At 37.6% G+C, this 24,233-nt stretch overlaps 1 protein-coding gene across 1 annotated transcript; it reads right to left on the reverse strand.

Moving 5' to 3' along the window:
* Positions 1-882: 882 nt before the first annotated feature.
* On the reverse strand, positions 883-7,039 carry LOC149143550 (protein MOTHER of FT and TFL1-like). Its single transcript, XM_089451872.1, has 7 exons — positions 6,839-7,039; positions 6,665-6,726; positions 4,397-4,465; positions 4,270-4,288; positions 2,538-2,651; positions 2,372-2,439; positions 883-952 (listed from the first exon to the last, which is right to left on the reverse strand). Exons 1-7 carry the CDS (start codon positions 7,037-7,039, stop codon positions 883-885), a joined length of 603 nt encoding a protein of 200 aa, XP_089307998.1.
* Positions 7,040-24,233: the final 17,194 nt, after the last annotated feature.

Raw genomic sequence — 24,233 nt, forward strand, 5'->3', positions numbered from 1 at the left:
GGAGGCAAAATATATTTGTTCTGCACCTCAACATTGTTTATTCCATTGCATAGTAGTTTCTCAACACCATTAGCATTGGTCTCAGTGTGAAGATCCATTCTAGAGGACATGCATCTTTCTTTCCTCTTGATGTTATTGCAAATACAATCTTTTTTCCATACAGATGTTGCACGACTTCTAATCGAAGTTAGAAATTGCAAGTTTGCATTGCAGAAATTGCAATCTGTAGAGCCCCGAATGGAAACAGAGGCTATACATAGGGTCAACCAATAGTTTTTACCACGGAAACATTGACAGTTGCAACAGAAAGTGTCCCAAATGAAAACAATATTGCAAAGGGAGGATTTGGCCCGTATACAAGGTATTAGCGCTTACTTTATAATATCATTTATTCTGATAGTCTAGCAGGTAAACTGTTCATTGTACAAGATTTATGTAAACCAATTTCAGAGTTAAAATAAATCCTCAGACATAGCTAGAATTTTCAAAGAAAGTTTTAACAAGCCATAATATATTACAAGCAACAATCATCGCAACTAGCATTTCCCCCAATAGTACACAACGAAAGGCACTTGAGAATTCTTGAAATATTTGAAGAGTACAAAAAGTTCTTGTGCAAAATGTGCAAGAGTATATAACGGAAAAAAATGTCTTAGCATATAAAAATACCTCTATAATGGAGTTGAACTAAGATATCTTAGCCAACTCCACTGATGAAAACATCTGCACAGTACCCAAATCACATATAGAGAGATGCAATAATGCTATTCTAAGCCCCAAATACAAATAAGAATTCAATGTCGGAACTCAAGAGCAAACTCCAATGATACAAAACTAATTGAATCCACCAATCCCTAAATATGCAAAAGCATCTTAACAAAGCTATTCAAAAGCATCATCATCGTCATCTAGAAGGGGTTGGGCCACAGCTGCTACAAGTTCTGCCTCATACCTGACAAAATAAAATATTGTAAGCCAAAGTTTCAATCTTTTAGAAATGGAACGAATTATTTCAATAAAAGTTAACAAAAAATAATAAGAAAATAGCATTCTACTTACCGTTGCTGGGTTGCAAGGTCTATTTGAACCTCAAGAGGAGCAAGAGCAGGTGACTACACAAAATGAAGGTTTGGATCCCTATAAAAATAACCCATTATAGAATCAATGCAAAATTTTTAATATAACATTCATGTTAGGGAGCATCAGAAACTAGATTAAAGGCTCACCCTGAGAGCTTCTGTGCCAAGTACAGGAATGGCTTCTCAAAGTTGTAGTTACTTTTTGCAGATATCTCATAGTAATGAAGATTCTTCTTTCTATGAAAAGTAACTTGCTTAGCTTTCACTTGCCTATTCTTCACATCAACCTTGTTTCCACAAAGAACAATAGGAATGTTCTCACACACCCTGAAATTCACAAAGATATTTAGCTAATCGGTTCAAGCAGTTCTGCCACCACACAATTAAGGAACTTTCATTTCTACTTAGAGATCCAACCCCTCTGCAAAAGAGATACCTGCAATGATCTTTGTGCCACGTTGGGACATTATTGTAAGTCAATCATGTAGTAACATCAAACATGATAACTTCACATTGCCCATGAATACTGCAACAAACAAAATCCCAATAAGTAAATAAGAAGGAAACAAATAAATAGAAGTGGAAAAACACAGAATCCTCGCCAATTCAATCAGGAAAATGCCAACAGAAATAGGAAAAGCAAACCCGTATTGATCAAAACAACCAATAATAGAGTCTGTCTATAAATTCAAAATTAAACTAAATTAAAATTCAAATAAATATAAGTGGGAAAATATAGAACCCTCACTAATTCAACGAGGAAAATGCCAACAGAAGTAGGAAAAGCAAACCAGTATTAATCAAAACAACTAATAACACAGTCTGTCTATAAATTCAAAATTAAATTAAATTAAAATTCAAAATAAAGAGACATAAACGAGTAAAACAGAGCGCTGATAAAAAGGAACCAAAAAAGGGCTCATAGTTGCTCCATTCTCATTTATATTGAGGTTAAAAGGTGTTGCTACTGAGCCCACACTACATACATATCAACACAGGAAAATAGAATTGATAAGTCAAAAGTTCTCTTGGGATCGATCCAAGTTTAAATCTATGTAGGACCTTTATAAACAAAAAGTTGAAAAGGCACCCCAAAAGCTCAAATGTACAATGCTCCAATCAACAGGTGTCTACTACACCTGCAGAGGATGAAAAAAAACACTACTTTCGTAAAGTCCCAAGAGACCTGATTTCAAGTGAAAATCAAAATCAGTCTGGCAAAATACAGAAATGGGAAAATAATCAAACTAATTATTGACGTACCTTAACCACATTTTTTCATTAAACCTTACCTGACTGAGCTATAAAGTTGGGTCAGCATTTCATCCTTGGCTTTCTCAACTTGACAAAGCACCACAGCCTGCAAATCATCAAATCATCAATTCAAGTATCATGGACTGAATAAACACTGAGATTTTGTATGGTTGTATTGTGTGCTCATCCACATGGATGTCTTACTTTGGGAACATTTGCAGCAAGACTATTTAGAACAGCTTCCACATAACCATGGACTTCTTGAGCCATCATTCTGAGCTCCTCCTCCGGATCTACAAGCCTTCTTACCATGGTTTCCTGGATTATAAACAAGAAAATCAAACTGAGGTTGAATATTAAGTTGGGAAATAATTTTTCTATTCTCATCGTTGTATATGGTCATGGTCTCCTAGGCTAAAATGTGTATTGATTCTTAAGTTATTTAATAGAAAACATTTTGATTATGTACATGTGCAACTTATGATGGAACTTTATGTGCTTCATTGCCTATATGCAAGTGTTTCAATACAAGCTATAGTTGTTCACTATTATACTTTGGGTTACATAAAGTAGTATTGGCCTCTGGCCAGCTAAATATTTCCTACCCTCTACCTTATATCTATTTAAGTTTTAACAGTGGAAATAGTTTGTCTTGAAGATCGAAGAAAACTCAAAGGATGTTAGTCCTAGCTGAAAGCAAAGACTAGCAATCTATTTTCATTTTTTGCTAAATAGTTCTCTACCAGAGAAACCAATTTTTTTGGTTACCTATAATTATTCATAAGTTGAACAATTTTCCAGTAGCACAATGCCTACTTATCTGCAATATAATTGTCCAGCAAAAAATAATGTGACTAGCATGCATTTGAATGCAGTTTACTAATTTTTTAACCTTAAACAGACATGTGAGTACTCGATAGTAAATCAAGAAAATTCCATATAACATAATGTTATTCAGTTAATGAAGTCTTCTCACCAAATCATGCCATCATTATGTTAGTGGTTATAATATATACAATGCACAGTTGAGGAGGAACTTCTATTTATGGATATATAACAGTGAACTCAACTCAGCTTGCATTTTATTTGTCTCAAACAACCTACGAAAGGTTTGTTGTAGTATAAAGGGTTCATCTTCATCCAATGCTTTAATTGTCTTTGCAAGTTGACATTGTAATGGGCCAAAGGTTAATGACTCTATTTTCTAGCAAGAATTGGCAAGAAAATGAATTTCACTAATGGCTCCAACATAGAACCAAATTTTAGGAATGGCAGACTAGTGCCTTTCTTGCTAGGAATATCCTAAGAATGGTCCCTTCATGTAGGGGATGTCCCAGCGACATCCAATGAGCCGTTCCCACAAAACTAGAGATGCATCAAATGATATTTGTGGCATTCCTGTTCTCATCCCCATTCCATAGAAAACAGGTAAAAAAACATAGGAGAATAGGGATGCCTCAAATAGTATTTGAGAATCAAAGTCTATAGAAGGATGTCTCTAGAGGGGCTCAGCACTCTGTTACATTGTTACATTCCAAGGATATGTAATTATTCAGCTTCAGCTTCAGAAGGCTTATTGTAGCGTAATTTCCAGGTAATTTGTCAGAATTACACCCAAGTTTTACTACTTCAAATGGGAGTCAGAAGTTTGGATTTAAGATGCTACCTTAGCTTTGATAAGCGTTCCATCTCCCAGTTTTACTATAGTTAAAGAAGAATCTGTACACTGTTGAATGGAAACAACTTTAGCATTGACTCTAATCGTTCCTGGCGCCAATTCTTTTGCAAGGGTATCCAGAAGCATACTCCTTTGCATGCATCAAGCTTCATGATTTCCGCTAATAGACAGGAAAAGTACTTAGTATCACAAAGCATGTGAAAAAAAAGATGACCAAAATAGTTAATGGGATAGAAAGTACATCATGTCACAAATCACAGCATATCTATTTCCTGCCCTGCAAAAACTTGTAAACTCAACCACTGAGATAAAAGAATGAAAATAAAAAGCATTTTGAACTGTTAAAATAAGAAGGAACGAAGGCCAAGTACTATGTAATCCACACAGTCCACCAAGTGAAAAGGCTAGTTGGCCTTGAGCTGCATCTGTGGCTCTAGGAATATCAGTCACTATCCTGAGTGAGATCACCAATACAAAAACAAAAATTATTATTTATTCAACTTATTGACCATTATCTTAAAACAACTGTAAATAACCTAGTAGAATCCAACATAGTTCCATTTAATCTAACATAAGAATGTACAAATCTATCTAATCCGTAAGAATATCAGTTCCATTTAATATAACCTAAAGATAGTATAAATCTATCTAAACCTCGAAAATATCACACCTCAATGCTTAAAAGTCAGTATTTAAAAAAACTGACAAAAAAATCTCGGTTCAAGAGTTTATCACCTTAGGTAAAAACAACTAAAAATGTAAAACAATTAAAAAAACTAAAAACTAAAACAAAACAAATTAACCTCACAAGCTAGAAGAGACTAATCTTAACTAAACCTAAAACCAAAAAAGTTTAGACCTAAAATGATTCATCTTAACTTCATGTTATCTTTAAGATGATGAGAACAAAAAAATTAGTAAAACAAAAAATATTAACCTAGTAAACTCGAATACATTAATCTTCATCAAAGCTATTAAAAAAGCACCTTAATCTCAAAGAATATATCAACTTAAGCAAAATACAGGAGAAAATAAATAAATAAACCATCTTAACCTAATACAGTATGATATAATTTTCTTAACCATTAAAGTCCACAAAAATCTATGATGTATTAAAGTCATCCATGATGTATTAAAGCCAGATGAAAATTAGAGTAGATCCAACTGAACTACGATCTATCCATCAACCAGCTGCAAACCTCAAAGAGATACCAAATTATAAGAAAAACTATGAATAAACTCCCATTACCAATACCAACCAACATTATATCCATCTTTATCAATCTATTTTTAAGCTGGGTGCAAAGTTCACTGAGATACCAAATTTAAAGAACTACCATAAATAATAGATCCATTTTCACTAGATCTATTTTGGTTAACCAGAATAAAATAATAACTGTGTGCAAACCTCATATTCAAAAATTTGAATCTATTATTCTCTAGTACCAATTATATGGTATTTTGACAAGACAAAAACTGTTATTTTAATGTTTTAAAAGTGAATATATGATCGCTAGGTTTTTGAAAATACTCAAAATATTTATTAAATAATACTTGATTGTCCAAAGACTATTATTTCAAACTGAATATTTATTAGATAGTGTTTCCCAGGCCAAAAAAAAAGATGTCTTAACCTTGAAGATGGATCTATTAAGTTATTAACTCTAGTTGCAGACCTGAATGTTTTAACCTTGAATCTATTAGCTCTTGCTGAAAAGAAACTCTTTATTAGATAATATTGATTTTAACTTTGAATCAACAGACTCAATGAGCAAACAAAATGTTTCTTAGATAGTGTTACAGTCCAGAAGCAAACAACCTTGAATCTATTAGGGTTGGCCACAGATCTCAATGTTTTACCCTTGAACCTATGAACTCCATGTGCAAACCTGAATATTTATTACATAGTGTTTGACATGCAAAGACATTAAGGTCTTAGCATCCTACTTTACTTTTAATCCTTTCTAGTAGCATAGCTTCTGGTGCCTATGTTAGTGTTACAACGGTACAACTGTGCATTATACAGCTGGGATGACTAGGACAGTGTATTGGCCCATATAAAAATACTAAATAGTATGGTGTGGCAAATATGCAATGAAGTGGTGATAGTACAAATGCAAAAGGAGGAAGAGGAAGTGCTGGCAACTCTATGTGAGGATGGGAATGACTCAGCTTCTATGTATGTGCCATTTTGTGGCAGCACTGAGTACATTGAATATGGACAAAGGCAGTGAGTTCATTGAATATGGACAATGGCACAACACGATCTAAACCGGTGCCATTGTTTAGACACCATCAAGTTATAATTGAATGTGAGCACTACCAAATAAAATCAGACCTATCTAGTCTAATATGCACTAGAAACTTTGATAAGATTGCAGAGGTTGTGAAGCTCAAGCATGCATATTAGAATACTAAAACTGGAGATATGAACTCTGCAACCTCGATGTGCATATCAGACCTGGTAATAATAACCAAATATTATTACCATTAGAGTGTCTCTCTTTCAATTTTTTGTAGTGCATTGTTTTTTTTTGTGTATTGTTTGTATAAGTTGAAGAGAGTAGAAGGGTAGGAATTTATTATACCAGTGAAGCCATTCTTGCATGTTTGTATAAATTGAAGAAAGGAGAAGGGAAGGAATTTATTATACCAGTGAACCCATTCCCGCATGTTGGGTTCGCTTGGACTAGGAGCATCTGGGTCTGTCATTACCTGATCAAATGTAAATGCATGCATTCATAGAAGACCCATAACAAATTTATATGTAAATATTCATTCTATGAAACCAGAGGTGCTGGAATTAAATTATTGATGAAATGGGTACCAGAGTATAGAGACTCTCGTCGAAGTGTCGACCCACTATTTGCACATTAGGGCAGTCAACAGTAGCAGAGGGCTTGATCTCGTAGCCATTGGTGACTTGCTTGGATCCATAGTAGACAACCATGTCCATTGAAGGCACGAACATGTCAATAACATCGCCTATCACTCTTCCTACTACCAGGGGATCTGTTGAACGAGCCATTGCAGCAGAGATGAATCCCAATTTTGCTTCCTGATTTCCTTCCTTCTCCTTTCTCACCTCCTTCAAATTCACAGTCGAAGTTGATTCAAGTTAAGTGGAAATTGTAGTGGAGGTGTCTTATGGCATGTAAATAAATTGAATGAATTTATAAGGGAATAAGAATCATACTCAATACAAGCAGGTTGAGTTATGTTGTTCCGGCAAGCATAGGCGCAAGTAAGGCATGGTGTTATAGTATCATTATAGAACAATGATAAGGAGACATAGCATGTTGAACTTTTCTGAGCCAGGAACTGAGAATATGTGCATGTTACATTCCATGTCATTGCACAAGGACAAGGGAAATTCAAATATAAGACTTAGCCAGCTCAGAGTGAAACACATAACATTCACAAATATATAAATTATGAGGGATTATAATAGTGTATTACTTAGAACTTGAGTGGTTCTGTGGCGATCTAGACTAAAGAATAGGCTGGGTTTAACAATCTTAGCAGGGCTAGAAGTATAACTTGGTCCTAGAGCCTTCAAAGTGAAATTATTTTGCAATTTGACAGTTTTGTTAGTGGTCCCTAAATTGCCCACACTAACTTGGAAGGATGCGATGGAATTTGGAGGATCCTGAGCCCAAGATGCCAATGCTCCACCCTTGCAGCAATTAGTAAATTGTTGATTGTAAGGCACAGAGGGATATAATATAGCTATGGAAAAGAATAAAGTTGAATATGGAGCATGCTAGGAAAGCATTTTTATTATTGATGGCATAACTGATGCAAGTCCAATTAGAGAACAATTGTTTGATATGGACAACAATGAAAAACATGCGTGATTCATTGACACTGCCAAAATTGAGAGAAACAATGGCCAGGAAGCTGGAGAGACCCAAAATTTCAAAGTTGGAGAAAATATACAGATTGTGGTGAGAAAGCAGGAACCTTCCTAGTTTGATACTCCATTGAGGATCCCTGAGGTTACGGAGGGATATAGTATATCTCCTTATTTAAGCACCTGATTTGGCCTAGACTCCAGTATTCCATCCAAAAGTTCAGGAACTTAGAAAAAGTTACAATATATCCCCTTGTTTAAGTATGAATGAATCTCTTCTAGAAGACAAGGATGTGTGAAATCAACAACTTTCCTTGGATAATCCATTGAAGAGGCTTGAACATGACGAGGGACCAGAATATGATACCCTAGTGAAAAATCTTGAGCTTATAGAAATTGTTGTGACATCAGAAACTAAATATTTGTCACTTCATGTCCCACTTGGAGACCATGTGTGTGTCATGGAGAAGGATGCTACGGTTTTGGATGGGACAGATCATTCTGAAAGTATTCTCCTTACATAAAATCCTGTAGAATCTAGAGAAGTAGCTTAGGGTTATACTATTTTGGATGATATGAATGTTCCTAGTAAAGGGGATTCAAGAAGAACCAAACTTATAGACAGAATACTGACTTTGAGCAATAGATTACAAAATTTGCAATTGGACTTACAAGGACCATTCCCTATATTGTTGATAAAGAAAATTTCCATATTATATGTGATTTTATCTTGCTGGTATAAAAAGCAAGTTGTGTGTGATATGGACCTATTTCATGCTAAAGAATTAGAGTCTAGTGCCAAACACATGATCACATATCCAAGCAAAAGATCATCCCTGTGCATCTCCTAGAATGGTAGATATCAAGTAACACAATGTGGCCATTTATTGCACAGAAGTTGAATTATATAGAAATGAGCCAATGGGGAGTGCATTTTCATAAAAGGATGACCTCATTTCTCAAAACACACCCAAAGGAATTAGGATTGTTACCATGTTGTATGTTGAGTTAGGGTGCAACACTATCATGTTATAAGACACAATTGCATATAAAAGGTTATACTCCATCATTAATTTAAATTGTGATGCTAATTTACAACTAATTATTGAATTTTCTGCATTACAACACTAAAAAGAAAATATAATTGAGTGAAAAAAGTGGAACCAACATCACAAGAAAAACCCAATATGGTATGATGTCCTCTTGAAGAAACCAACCATGTCAAATATGAGGACTATCAAGAGAGGATGAATGTAGAAAAGCCCCTAAATCTTGCATAAATGGTGAGGATCCTAAAGTAGAAACACTCCTAAATCTTGTAGAAATAGTGAGGATCCTAAAAGAAATACTCTAAAGCTACGTGATAGATAATGAAAGGATAATCCAAGAGAGAGAAAGACCATTAGAATTGAATGCATTGTTGCTAGAAAATCTATTTGAAATTCAGAAGCAATTGTAACAAAGACCTAATGATACCAATGATTAATTTCAAAGATAAAGATTCGTTGAGAGGTTAAAAAACACATATTATCTACAAATAAAATGAGGAAAATCACCTCCATAAAAATACACCAAGAGGGAATTACATAAGAAAAATAAAAATAAGCATTCTTGAACAAAACTTCCTTGAAGGAGAATAGATTCAAATCACAATAATGCAAGACTTTAGGAAATGGTACCAAGATGAGTTTCTTAGCCAAGATAAAACTATAATAGAAAGATATAAGTGTGAAAAAATACTAGATAGTTACTTGCAAAACAAGAAACAAGAGAGAATAAAACCACTAAGAAATTAACTAATGAACGAGAGAGACAATTCAAATTTCTAATAAAATCTAATAATATTTTATTGATGACCATGAATGCAATATATAGACTCTGCTAGAGACCAATTAATTCAAATTAGGTTGGGGTTCCATGTTCATGCACTAGTATAATTCAAAAGTACTTTCCCTAGTTGGAAAACACGTTAAATTATACTCACAAACCCAAATATACCCTGAAAATAATCCCAATGCCTACATCTATACCATGAAAATAATCCCAATTCCTACAGCTATACCAATGAATACAGCTATGCAAGGAAAATAATACCAATGCCAACATCTTTGCAAGGGAAATACATCAAATTGAAAGGAAAATACCTGTGGAAAATAAACCCTTTGTTGTCTTCCTTGAAACTTCTAGCTCAGCTTCGAGTTCCTTTGCAAAATAACAGTGAAAGCCCCAGCATATAAAAACTAAAACAATTTGGCACCAAAAAGATTTTCGGCCTCTACACCAAAGAAGTTTCAGTGGTTTCAGCTATCTTGTTTCCATTTTAAGCCAACCTGTTTCCATTTTAAGATGGCCTAGCCCGCTGTTTCCTGTTATTTCCCACTCAGTCGGTGCCCATGTCTCCCACTTTTCCTAAGAATGAGGGTCTTAATATCTATCTCCCACCAACTACGAATAAACGAGTATGTGCTCTACTTCCGTTGGGCCTCATGCCCTTAATGCCCATCACAGAAACCCTAGTCTCATGGCTCTCAAACATTGGTGTTTGTCTCTCCATTTTCTCGACAAACCCTCCATTGCAATGGGGCAAACGAGGATGAAGGTTTGGTTGATGACGAGGAGGAAGGTTTGGTTGTAGAAGCAAAGGTGTTGGTTCATTCCAGTGTGGAGGAAGGTTTGGTTGATGAAGATACGACACCATTTTCCAGTGGATTCATAATGGAAATTCGTGGCAGGAATCAAGCAGGGAATGGAGTAGTTCCGCGAGGCCCACCACTGGATTCCATTCCATCAATTCCTCCCAAAAGCCCAATTTCTCATGCCGTCTAGAGAATCCCTCTGGAACAAATCGAGGCGATTCTCTAGCCATCTCTTAGCACAATAGAAACAAAGTGACATTGGTTTGGCACTGTCACCATCTTCGTGAATCTACAAACATTTCTCAATCTTTTTCGTTCCTTTGTTCCTTGTAGAAACCCTCTCTGCCCAATTTCTCGTGTTGTCTGGAGAATCCCTCTGGAACAAATCGAGGTGATTCTCTAACCATCTCTTAGCACAACAGAAACAAAGTGACATTGGTGTGGCACTGTCACCATCTTCGTGAATCTGCAAACATTTCTCAATCTTTTTCGTTCCTTTGTTCCTTGCAGAAACCCTCTCTATTCCTTGCAGAAACCCTCTATGTTCCTTGAAACCCTCTATCTTTTTCATTCCTCTGTTCCTTTCAGAAACCCTCTCTGTTCCTTGAAACCCTCTATCTTTTTCGTTCCTCTGTTCCTTGCAGAAACCCTCTCCTTGAAACCCTCTATGTTCCTGCAATTGTCAGGCCATAACTAGTATGCAAGGTGCCAAAAAATATCTAACCAATTTAGAATCATACCATGAACCAGGAAAAATAGAAAGGGAAAGGCCATACGCCAGACTAAATATGGCCACACGCAGCTACAAGGATAAAAACTGAGATCCACTCGTCTAGACAGGAAACATTAATGGTAGACTAACTAGACCAAAATGATGTTATGAATCATGAAGACATCTTACCTGAAAAACAAAAGACACGCGTAGGGTAGCTGGATATAGGGAATGCCACACGCAGAGACATGGGTCGTAGCCATAAATCAAATGCAGAGAGATATTCCGCATTCAAAGCCACGCGCTGAGAGATGGTTCAAGGCATAAGGCCTCACACAGAGCAGCAGAGTTCTCATGTTGTGCTTCAACTTCCATTTTCACTCAAACAACTTTATCCATTGTTGCGAGCCACTGAAATCCTACAATTGAAGTCATAGAATTAGACAATGCGAATCTTTATTACAATATCTCCCACTTCCAAAACTCGCTCTGGTTAGTATTGGAGCTTTGTGAAAATTTCTTTAAATAGTCACAAATTAGCGCTCAGAAATAGAAAACTAGGTTTCCTTAGAGAAATCTTGGAATAGGGCTCAATATTAATATAAAAATATCCTTGGACTACCAATGAAATTACCTCAAAAAATAGTGAAGATTCCTTGATTATGCCAGTGAGTTCAGCCACAATAGAATCTGAAATTATTCCATAGAGGTGATTCAAATTAAGCCTCAAAACAGGTAAAACGAACTCCACAAAAAACCTCAAGTATACTCCTAAGAAAATCCACAATAGTCTTAGATCAATCTTAATAGCTCACAATGAAATTCATCCTCATCCATAGGTGAATGCGACTATTCCTCACCTACTAGAATTCACCTACTAGAATAGAGATAATTATAGGATTGGATAAAATTTCAATGCACTCCAAGGAGATGTCAAGCTCAAATATAAAGTGGAGAAAGCTTCTAGAGGGGTGAACATCATCCTAACACATGGTACCGACATAGACAAAATGAAACTTGAATTTTTAAATTTTGGAGCCAAAAAAATCATCCTTAAAAGCTGACATGGGATTCAAAGTATTTAATCAATAATCCCTTTACAAAGTCTTTCTTTGTAAGTTAAAATTAACTAGGATGATCCTTAATAATCCCAATATTAATGTTAATCAACCATTTGAGAATAAGTTCCATTAATTCACCACAACATCAAGTTGCCTTCATCAACTCATTTTGGGGATATTTACCATACTTTTGAGGCACTAAATTTGATCAAGCATATCTCGGCAAAAATGAGGAGTTATGTGGCATTCCACCTATCATTGGAATTGACACAATGAGGAGAATCAAATGAAGATGGTCTTGGACCCAAAAACATTGATTCTTGCATCCAAATTCCTAAATGCAAAGTATCATGGCTACACTACAACATCTTGCTTTCTTTTCTTCCTTTTAGGGTTTCGTGACCGTTGGGTATTCCTATCAATGCAATCCATAGATGGATATTAAGAGTGTTTCAAACACTGAGGTTCGGATAAATGACAACAACATTCAACAATTGATTGCATCAATTATTTGATTAAGCCATCTACATATGCTATAGTTCTAACTATATCCATCCATTTATGTTTAGACTGAGATAAGATAATAATATAATTGTGATCTCTATTTTCTAAAACATTTATATAACTTTTTTTTGTAGGCTAGAAGTGATGAGGGATTTTAACTAGTGGCCTAATGCAAGGGGTGCCTTAATAGTGGACCCATTAACCATCAATCCAAAGCTGAGTGAGAAAAACGTTTCTATAACTTAATGTTGATAGATATTATTAATTTGTTGATTTTGTGTATAACCATATTTATTCTTAAATGTGTCTATAGATAACTCTTAAGGAAACCCATTAGATACCTTTAATGTTAATCAACCATTTGAGAATAAGTTCCATTAATTCACCACAACATCAAGTTGCCTTCATCAACTCATTCTGGGGATATTTACCATACTTTTGAGGCACTAAATTTGATCATGCATATCTCGTCAAACATGAGGAGTTATGTGGCATTCCACCTACCATTGGAATCGACACAAAGAGGAGAATCAAATGAAGATGGTCTTGGACCCAAAAACATTGATTCTTGCATCCAAATCTATCTCGATGGATAAAGCTCATTTGCCCGGCTTTTATCTTTTGGCCCTAGGATAGAGATACATTTTGATTGAATTAATAGAGATCTTTTTCAACCCTCTTTGGTAGGGGAAATGTAAGCCCTAATTCTCACAAGCCAAAGCCCTATGTCAGACACTATTCTGAGGCCTAGAGAAGCCTTTGTTAAGGATATTTCACAAGAAATTAGGTGGCTATGTTTTGAGTCTCATTCAACCCTCTGTGGAATTTAATATAAAACTACTTCATTCCTTATAAATTTGTTCAGTGGCATCTTAATGAGTGTAGGAATGTGGTTTCGTTTTAGACCTCCTAAGGCATCTTGAGCCTATGTTTCAAATATTTTTGGGAGGGTCTTGTACTTCACTAAATATTCCTCTTCTCACTAAAGTGGGGCATCCATGTGTTCTCTTATGTTGGATTGGATATTGGAGTGATGTCACTTGAAAGGGTCATTCAAATTTCTTTCTGAGGTTGGATCGAGGCCTAAGCAGAGGTGGGTCTAATGGTCATTTATTATAAAGGTCTTCCAAAGGGTTTCCTTAAAAGTTATCTATAGACTTTTTCAGTTGATGGAATTTTAACGAGTTGTCATTTAAAACTCCACAAATCTCCGGTTAGTATTGGAGCTTTTCACCTTATTACAATATGGCTCTCTAGAATTAGAATATGGGTCGATATTGAATTCAAAATCCTCTCTTAACCCTTTAGCCAAAAAGATGTCTCCTCAAGTATCTCCAAGAATATCATATGAAGAGTCATAATATTTAACTTGGAATTATGGCCTTCCATGATCATCTAATAATTAATTGAAATAGCAGTTAGGGATTGGGTGGATCATATGGTGGGACTATGCTAGTGGGAACCTTAAATAAATGACTTGAAACCCCCTTGATTTTCTACCTTGATGGCATTCATATCCCAAATTTCTTGTTGGATACACAATTCCTGAAAACATGACAAGGAAGATGAGAGGAAGTTGACAAGGACATTAGGTTGTCGTAGAAAATCATAAAGTGCATCCACATGGATGAACATGGAATGGGAATTAAGGTCATAAAGTCATAAAGGTCACATAGGTGCATCAAAATATTTTTGGAGTGTCCCAAAGGTAAATATACAATTCTTGTCTCGTATAAAATAAAATATACATTTATTGTGGTGATAGTATCCACAAGATTCTTAGAACTGGTGGTATAGTGTTCGGCAATGAATGAATAAGCAAGAAAAGGGGGAAAATGTCTAACACGTGTACACTCAAGGCTAGTCTACAATTGATGTTACATTGCATTGGAATCTCCACCATATTTGGGTAACTCGAATTCTCCATGCACTAGATATTTTGGGTTGACTGACCAATTAACTGGATGATCACTGAGTTTGACTAAAGTCCCACTGCACAATTGGCCTTCCACTAGTATGGGCTTTGAAATGTTCCATGATAAGTGCTTATTCTTGGGGCTTGGTTTTCAAGGCAAAGTCCAACGTTCACTCTAGACTAACTATGATCATCAATAACCACTTGGTGAATGCTAGTAGTCAACCAGTAAACCAACCACACAAGAATTTAAAACTGAATAGGTCAAAATGAAAATTAAGTATGTTAACGCAACAGTTCAATAAGAACTTGAATTTAGTTACTCGTGCCTACTAGGGAGATATTTCCATTAAAGGAAATCATAACACAAGAAACAACACAACAAAGTATAAGTGATCTGAATGATGATGTTACCAAATATGTAAGTGAAGGACTCGGAAATTTATAGTGATCATGGGAATGATAGATCTCGAACAGAGCATGATGATGTTGTTGGGGAGGGATATATCATTGTGGAGGGATGGATTTAGTTTCTAAAAGGGTCTCAACTCAATCTACCCAGTTGGATGGATTGTTTATCTCAGATACATTGAGATTGGTTAAATTCAGCTTATCGGGTTCATGAGGGTAGGAGAGGGAGGCGAAATAGAGATGGGAAGCTTAACAGTCATCCAGAAGGAAAATATATGCCTACATTTAAAGGTAAAGGGAATGCTAGGGGGGTAATTTGATTCAAACAAAGGGTGAATTATGCTTCCCTGAATGGACATCATGAGACTGTGTTTAAGATTCACCATTCTGAAGCTGCGAGAAGACTAGAGTGTAAGCACAAGAGAGAAGCTAAACATATTGTGGGTTGTGAAGAGGGCCAAGAAGGCCCTTTCTAGTTCTTCCTCTTTTATATTGGAGACACAAGATTTAAGAGTGTTTATAAGGTAGTAGTAAAGATGAGATGGATTGTTAAGCATATGCTGGTAGGGGTGTTGTTGGACTGTCACAGTGGAAGAAATGATCTAATGGATAAAATGAATGTCTACTGAAAAAGAAAATTTCAACGTTGAGGTGTAACTTGGGAGGGGTAGCTGATGGTTCCCTATGCTAGGTCAAGTGCTTGCAATGGATTAAAGATCAACTTCTACTACAAAGTCTCACGAGGAATATGATTATGCACTAACTGCACCTGAAAAATTGGAAGTCAAAGTCTAGGACTCATTATAAAGAAGCGGTTCAAACAATAACCACTAAGTTTTGAATGGGATCTAAAATTTGACTTTCTCAAAATTTAATGAAGTTGGAACCACTCTGAAACAACTCGAAACAATTAATGTTAATATTAAAAATTTAAGTAAAAGCTGACATTATCCTTATCTTTCCTTTTCAAAAAGGAAAGATAAGGAGAATGTCAACTTTTACTTTAATTTTAAAAATTAAATATTACCATTAATTACTAGGGTTAGGTTTTGTAGGGCCCTCGAGTTAATAATTTTTTTTTCCCTTTTCAGTATTTTTTATTAAAAAATTATTATTTGGTGGTCATTAGCTATGTTGCACTACATTCTTTAGAATTGGTTAGTTTATTAGGGAACTAGTGAATTTGGTGTTTTAAGGTCAGTTCAATACAATACCAACCTTATCCAATCTGAACCACCAAACTAGACTAGTACAACTCTAAAACCATTGGGACCAACCAATTCCACTAGTTCTAGGCTAGTTCCAATAAGAGTTTTCCCTTCCCATCTTCCTTTGAAGTATTTTTGTTGGATCCTTTCAGGAATGGTGATTTGGAAAGTGCCATAAACTGTCGAATTATTGTGAGAACCTAAGATCATAAGTAGTTAAGCCTTGGAAAATAGAAATTTACAAGGACCTAGTACAGACATCCCAAAAGATATTTAGTGAGGATGTGCATGCAAGGAACTATTACAGACCTCCCAAGATACTTAGTGAGGATGTGCATGACCAAAAAGCATTAAAAAAAAATATCCACCCTCAAAAACCATGCCCAAAACATTGAAGTGTGGTGCAAAACAAATTGCTTGTAGGCTATTAATGCTACCAATAGTCATTCATGCTCTAATTTCACAAGAAGCTCCTAATCAAGCTACCTCCTCCACTATGGTTATAGCAAGTTCTTGCAACTATGTGAGCTACAAGAAATTAAAACTACCTTCGAATCTCCACCAATTTTAGGGGACTTGACTTCTCTTCATGCCCCAACTATTTTGGGTTGATTGATCAGTTAACTAGATGATCACCGAGTTTGACTGAAGTCCCACTGCTTAAATGACCTTCCACTAGTTCCTCCAAAAGTTAGAACTAGTTTAACTGACAACAACCTGAGATAATTGACCTTTATTGCCACAAGTTAGCAATCGCATATGCAGAACTGAAATTTAACTCCTCCAACTCAAATTTATTGAGTAAACTAGGTGACACAAGCCATGTCACACAAGTTAACATCATCCAAGTTGTTTGTTGATGTGGAAATTTGAATTTTTTCAATTTAATCAAGGAAAAATCAAATTGAGAATTTCTTGCTGCATTTTTCAACACATAGTTCATTTGAATGTATTACTTTCACTATGAACTTGGCATAGTTCACATGTTAAGTTCATAAGGTTTTGGGCTGATGTGGTTCTATGTGTTGTGTATATAAATAATAGGTGTCCAACTCTTGCTATTAGAAACAAGACTCCCTATGAATTGTGGTATGGCCACATTCCTTCGGTGAGGCATCTCAGGGTTTTTGGTTCCTCATATTATGCCTTCATATCTAAGGAACAGATAAAAAAACTCAGTGCAAGGAATCACAAATGTATCTTCTTTGGGTACTCATACCTCCAAAGCATACCATCTCTATGATGAAGTGAATAATAAGTTTATAATATCTAGAGATGTGATCTTTCTTGAGTCTTCCAAGATTGACAATGTTGTTGAGTGGTAGCTTAATTGTTTGGATATATTCGAACATGAAAAGTATTTTCAAGAGTTTGCTAGTGAGATTCCACATCTTCTTCTCTTAGCTCTATAATTTCTATGACGATCCTTGAAGAAATCAGGTTGAAGGAAATTCCTTCACCTGCTTTGTCAAGAAAGAGCTAAGAGACTATTGGCAGCAGGTAGCCAAATCTGACAAGCGGTGAGGGTACATGCAAGATACAAAGCAAGGATTAATGCAAAGGAGTAATGCAAAGGAGTGTACTAACTACATACATATCATCAAACATCTTTCATCCGTCTTTGAAGATATTTCTTCCATCCCACTGACTACCAGTTTGGATGCCTAATGATCTTTGCTTCTGTGCTCTTGAGAGAATTACTTCTAAGTTCTCTAGCTGTCACTCAGGAATTTTGTCATATTCCTTTTTCTTACAAGCCTGTTCAAGTCCCAGTATATCTAGATCTCTGATGTCGAAGTTCTCTGGTTCCTCTTCCATGTGCTGTACTGTTTCCTGCTCTACCTCTGTATCATCTACAATCGTGAGCTGCATCTGAGTGCTATCTACCTCCATACATTGATCAGTCCTTTTCTGCATGTTACTGGGAGAGGGCATTTTGGTGTCCACAGGTTACTTAGAAATGAAGGCTTTCTTTGAGCTTGATGGAGTAGAATGGGCAGAAGTCTTAGGAATGGCTTTAGGTTGTTTCTGATTATCTAAAATATGAACCTCCAGCTGGAGCAGGATTTCAAAGTTGTTGCTTGTTGAAGGCAAGGAGGTGTTGGTGACAGGTTTTTTCACTGAGGTAGAGGGCTTTTTATGGGTCTTTTTGCGATTGGGAACTTTTGTGAACCCATCTGAGTTGGATTTGTCCATTGAAGGGGTGGTCGTGGATTTCATATTGGAGGGACAGTCTCAGAATAAATGGCCCAGGGCGTGGAATTTTCGACAGCGGAATGGTACATGCTCATAATCTATTGTTTGTAACCATTCATAATCATCATGGTAGAGGCTTACCGCGTCCGGGGGAGCTTTGTTGAGGTGCATGTATACACAGATCCACGCATAGGAGGTGTATCGCTTCAACTTTGTCTCCTCTGCCACTTTGATGAATTCACCTAGACCATTCCCAATGTCTCGCAAAGAGTCTTCGTCCCAATACTCCAAAGGGAGAGAATAAATGCACAACCACACCAGGGCGTAGCTCAGATCTTCTTTGTCCGGGTTAAAGCGCTCGATCCATCCTCTTAGGTATAGCCCTGCTGCGTTGAAGAAATATGTTCCTCCATCCAATACCCCGTTTCAGTCCTCCAGATAATTGAAAATGGCAATAAAGAAGCCCTTAGGCCCTAATTGCAATGTTATGTGCCCTTTTGGCTTCCATTTGGCTACGATCCAGCCGTGCAAAGCTTTCTCCATTGGCCAAAGGCCTATGAACTTTCCTATCAAAGCATGATCCCTCATAAACTCGATTTGAGTGTTGATGCGCTGACTTGGGAGCCCGATTTTGGGTCTGTCAACTGCTACTGGCTTGCAGGTGTTTGACATCACTCGTGGTTCTTCATTTGTGTTGTTATTCATTGGCATATTTTCATTCTTTGTTGTTGTATCTTTTGGATGGTCCATCCTGACATTTTCAGTCTATCGCAAGCGGTTTTTCGTATCAGCGGGGGGAGGCATCATGTCCTCCCCTTGAGGGGATTCCATTGCACAATAGTTGTTCCTTATTGTGCTGTAGCTGCCTTATGGCTGAAGGTTAATGGAAGAACGATGCAGTCAGTGAAGGTCTGCCAGTTGCAGATTAATGTCAAACCCTAAGCGCTCCGCTCTCAATTTTCTTTTTTTTGACATAAACGGTTAGTTTTTATTTAAAATTCGACAAATCAGTTGTCGAGGACTTTAACACTAAAACCCTGTATTTCCTTGTTACAGTTGGCGGGGAAAGAATATTTTTCTTTTGAATAGTCCACTGAATGAGTTACATTGTGAATGCAGATAGACTCTTGAAAAAGAACTTGATTTGGTTTCGGAATGGTGCCTTGAAATTCCGCTGCTTTTGTTTTCTGTGATGCAGCTCTGCTTCCTAGCTTGCAGAGAGGAGATCCAACGCGCCGGAGTGCCGGACCATCCCAAGAATCACTGTGTTTTCTTTTTGAAATGTTTGGTGGAGTGTTATACAGTGTTCAAGAATGACAAGAGCGGTAAATTGGCCTTGAAGAGTCCCTCATGAACTCCACAGCACCTACCTAGACACAACAGTGAGTTCCAACGACGAACAGAGATCGAAAATGCCACGATTGAGTTTTGAATTTTCCCTTGTGGATGAATCTGCATTTCCTAACAGCAGCTAGCTCAAAATGGTTCAGTCCTGAAGTCTGGAGAATCTGAATCAGCGAAATGCTTAAAGGAACAGAGGCCCAGACAACTCCAAAATTAAGGAATGCTGCAGTCCGATTCAACATCATTTACTAACAGAGATCTCCTGCTCCTGAGAGAACCTAGGTTGGCTGCCAAGTCTGCCTATGAGTTTAACTTCCTTAGAACATGATAGAAGGAGATTTTGTGGAACTTGGGCAACAGAAGTCTGATGTTTTTGAGGATGGGGGCTATCTGCACCTGAGAAGGGATATTTTGAGAGTTCATAGCCTATATAATTAGTCTGGAGTCTCCAAAGACTGAGATGGAGAGGAGATTCCTCTTGATAGCCAGATTTAGACCCTGCCATAGAGCAAGAGCCGCTGCTCTGTTTTTTTGTTTCATGCCCCAGTCCCCAAGCAAAGCGTATCTCAGTTGAGCCACCTGGGTTTAAGATAACTCCCCCGCCACCCGCCTTTCCTGGGTTACCTTTAGAGGCCCCATCGAAGAATAGGCAGTGATCATCCAAAGCAGATCTCCATTTGATGAATTCCCGTTCTTCCAGACGAATTTCCCAATGAAAAGGGGCTTTAGCAGGAGGAATGGATCTATTCTGATGATTTGGAACAAGCTCTTTTAGCCATTGATCTTCCTCCTTGTCCAGAATCACGCCATTTCTTATGGTGGGTTTGGTTTCTAAGGCCTCCCCCAACAGAGCTTTGATCTCAGTGATAATTCTAAACGGGTTACAACTCTCCTCCCTAAATATTCTATTGTTCCTCTACAACCACAATTTTCGGCATGTAAATTTGGGGATCCACATCTAGCTAGTCTTGAGAAGGCTTTTTTTGGAGAGACAGAATGGGGATAACTTGGCCAGTTTCTTAGCAGGTCCTGAATATTTCCTGGAAGCTCTATTTTGTCAGGTCCTAACATCAAGACACCCTTCCAAACTTCTTGAGCAAAGGGGCACAATAGGAACAGGTGGTTAGCTGTTTCTTCATTCGATGCACAAAGAGGGCACCTGGAGGGACCTTCCATTCCACGCTTCCTCAGATTATCTCTAGTGACGATACTTTTATGCGCCAGAGTCTAGTAAAAGAAGTCAATTTTGGGGAGAGCAGGAAAAGACCAAATAAATTTCCATTGAGTTGGCTCTGGGGGAATGTTAGGGACAACCATCATACTTTTGTAACCTTTTGCTGTTGAGTAAGAGCCTGAAAGAGAACCCCACCCTCTTTTGTCCTTAGAAGAGACCTTTAAGGGAGATTTTCCTTGGAGCAAATCCAAAAATAAATTGGCTTCACCATCCAGCCAATGAGGGACCTCCCCCAAATTCCAACCATCCCATAGACTTTCTGCATCATTTGTCCAATTGGAGATGTCCCAAAGGGTTTCCAGATTGCTGGCCTGAAGCCAAGCTCTGATATTTTCCAGTTCTGCCATCTGATTCAAGGGCTGATCTCCAAGAATCGAATCTTCCCAAATTTTTATTTTTTTCCCATTACCTAGGATCCAATAAAGCTTATGACTGAAAAGTTTCAAAGCTGTGAGACAGAGTTTGAAAACTGGTGATCCTTTGGAAATTCTAGGAGGCTGGTCCAAGCACCTCAAATGCTGCCCATGAAAATATTTTTTCCACAGATGCCTCTTGCTCCAACTAGGATTCCCAGAAACAATGTTCCAGAGGAGCTTGGAGCCCAGAGCAAGATTTTGGGCTACCAGATCCCACATTTGGAGACCTCCTTCAAAGAATGGCTTCTTAATAGTGTCCCAATTAGCTAAATGGAGCCTTCTTTCATTATTTTCCCTCCCTCCCAAAACAATCTTCTCAGGAGACCATCCACTTTACTAATAAAGGTTTTAGGGGCTAGTAGAATGGAGTTCTGATAAATTGGGAGACTTATGAGAATAGATTTCATAAGGATTACCTTCGCAGCATTATTCAACCATGAGGCTCCCCAAGCTTGTATTCTGAGTTTTAGCTTGTCTAGCAGGGGCATCCAGGGATCTACCTTAGGATTTCATTTGAAGATGGGGATCCCAAGATAGTTAAATGACTCCCAGGTCAGGGTCCTTTCCATTTCTAATAGCCTTGCTATGTCCATCAAATCTTTGATCAAGCAATTCCAGCCATAGATCATGCCTTTTAGATAGTTAATCTTGCTGCCTGAAACCTCCCTATAAATGTCCAGCTCCTTCTTGAAGGTTCTAGCAGAATTTATGCTATCTCCTCCAAGAAATAATGTATCATCAACAAACTGGGCATGATTTATGTCTTTAAAATTGTGAGCCATTCTCAAGCCTGGCAGAGTTTGGATCTGTTGACAGTAGTCTAGCTGGAAGCTGAGCACCAAAGCTTGAATGGCGTAAAGAAGCGGGGAAAAAGGGAAACCTTGTCTTAGCCCCCTCGAGGCCTGGAAAAATTCCGTTGAATGACCATTAACCAGAGGCGCTATCCAAGGGGAGGCAATGCAGGCTTTCACCCAAGTTATGAGAACTTTTGAGAAGCCAAATTTCTCCATCACAGAAAACAGGAAATCATGTCTCACCTTGTCAAAGGAATTTGTCAAATATAGCTTAATCACCATGCCTTTCTCTTTTCGATGACAGCTTGAATGAATTGCTTCTTGCACCAGCACAATATTGTCAAGAATCTTTCTCCCTTTTATGAATCCTCGGTTTTCAGGGATGATGACCGGAAAAATTTTCTTAATACGGTTGGATATTATTTTTGTAATCAGCTTATAACTTGTATTACACAAAGAGATGGACCTGAATCTGCTGAAATCGGTGGTGACTTTGTCTTTCGGAATCAAGGCAAGGAAGGTCGAGATGGTACTGCCTCCAATCTTGGTGCAGGTCTAAGATTTACGGATCATTCTCAGAAGGCCTTTTTTATTTGTAGGCTAGCAAGTGAGGTAGAACCTTGTAGTGAACCCATCAGGGCCCGGGGCTTTATCCAGATCCATGCAATCCAAAGCTTCTTTAATCTCATTCATATTGATCAGAGCAGTCAGCATAATATTCTTAGAATCTTGAACACAGTGAGGAATAAGATCAATCATATAGGCTTGAGAATCGATAGGAGGGTCTTCCGGGACAGAGTAAAGATCTCTGAAGAAGGAGTGGGCTTCTCGCTTTATGCCTTTAGAATCTTTAACCACAATATTTTGATAGTAAATTTCATTTACTATTTTGAAGTGCTTGTGTGCTTCAGCTTGCTTATGGAAGTAGCTTGTATTTTTGTCTCCGACCTGTAACCAAAAATTTCTAGACTTCTGTCTCTAGAACTCTTCTTCATCCCTACTTGCTCTATGGAGATCTTTTTGCAGCCCTACTTCTTTTTGAAGAAGGTTTTGAGTTACATTGGAATTCTCCATTGTTAATTGATGGCCTGCTAAACTGTCATGCATCTCCTTTCTTTTGGGGGTGGGTGTTTTCAACCTTTTAGCCCACTCCTTGAGCTCCCTTTTAAGTCTCCTCATTTTTTTCTTCCCACACAAAGAAAGGGGATCCTTGAGCTTGCCGGTTCCAGGCCTCGGAGACCACCTCTTGGAATCCTTCTTGATGAATCCATAGAGAACTAAATCTAAAGGGAATGGGGCCAAGATTTCCATCCAAGGAGAGCTCAAGTAGAATGGGTTTATGGTCAGAGGTGCAGTTCGGCAGAATCTTAGAGGTGGCCATTAGACAACAAGTCAAGGACGATTGGACTAGAAATCTGTCCAGACGAGCAGCAATGTGGCCGAGGCCTATCCTTTTGTTTGGCCAGGTGAATTTCCCAGATGTGGGCTTGATATCCTCCAATTCCCAATCTAAAATGAGGTCTTCAACCCATTCTCTAGCTGGGTCGCTGACCAGCGAGCCCCCCTTTTTCTCTTCTGCAGCTAGCGTAACATTCATATCACCTGCAATAACAATATTTTCTAGGTTGTGCAAGAAAATATAGGACTAGAGTGAGTCCCAACAAAGTTTTTTCTCAGATGGTAAGACCGGAGCATAAAGATTGAACATACTTACTTGGTGGCCAGACTCTTTATGGAGGAGCTTGATGAGTAGCCAATGGGAGCAACATTCTTCATGAATTAGATCATATTTGGAGCTGTCCCAAAAGGAGGCAATCCATCCAAAGGCGCCTCTGGCGCTGACTGCTCTCCCTTGGCCTTTATGCCAAAATTGTTTGCTTGCTTGGAGGAGTAGAAAGTCCTCTAGTTTTGTCTCCTGGATGAGAAGGATTTCAGGCA

This window comes from Pinus tabuliformis, chromosome X (assembly GCF_031772625.1).
Source record: "Pinus tabuliformis cultivar Carrire ecotype Pingquan chromosome X, CPIR1, whole genome shotgun sequence".
NCBI classification, from domain to species: Eukaryota; Viridiplantae; Streptophyta; class Pinopsida; order Pinales; family Pinaceae; genus Pinus; species Pinus tabuliformis.

Excerpts from the sequence above, each read along its gene's own strand:
- LOC149143550 (XM_089451872.1), bottom strand. The coding sequence starts at position 7,039 with ATGGCTCGTTCAACAGATCCCCTGGTAGTAGGAAGAGTGATAGGCGAT. Across the intron at positions 4,466-6,664 it reads ATGCGGGAATGGGTTCACTG|GATAGTGACTGATATTCCTA; the intron begins GTATAATAAATT and ends GATCTCACTCAG. Across the intron at positions 953-2,371 it reads CAACTTTATAGCTCAGTCAG|GTATGAGGCAGAACTTGTAG; the intron begins GTAAGGTTTAAT and ends TTATTTTGTCAG.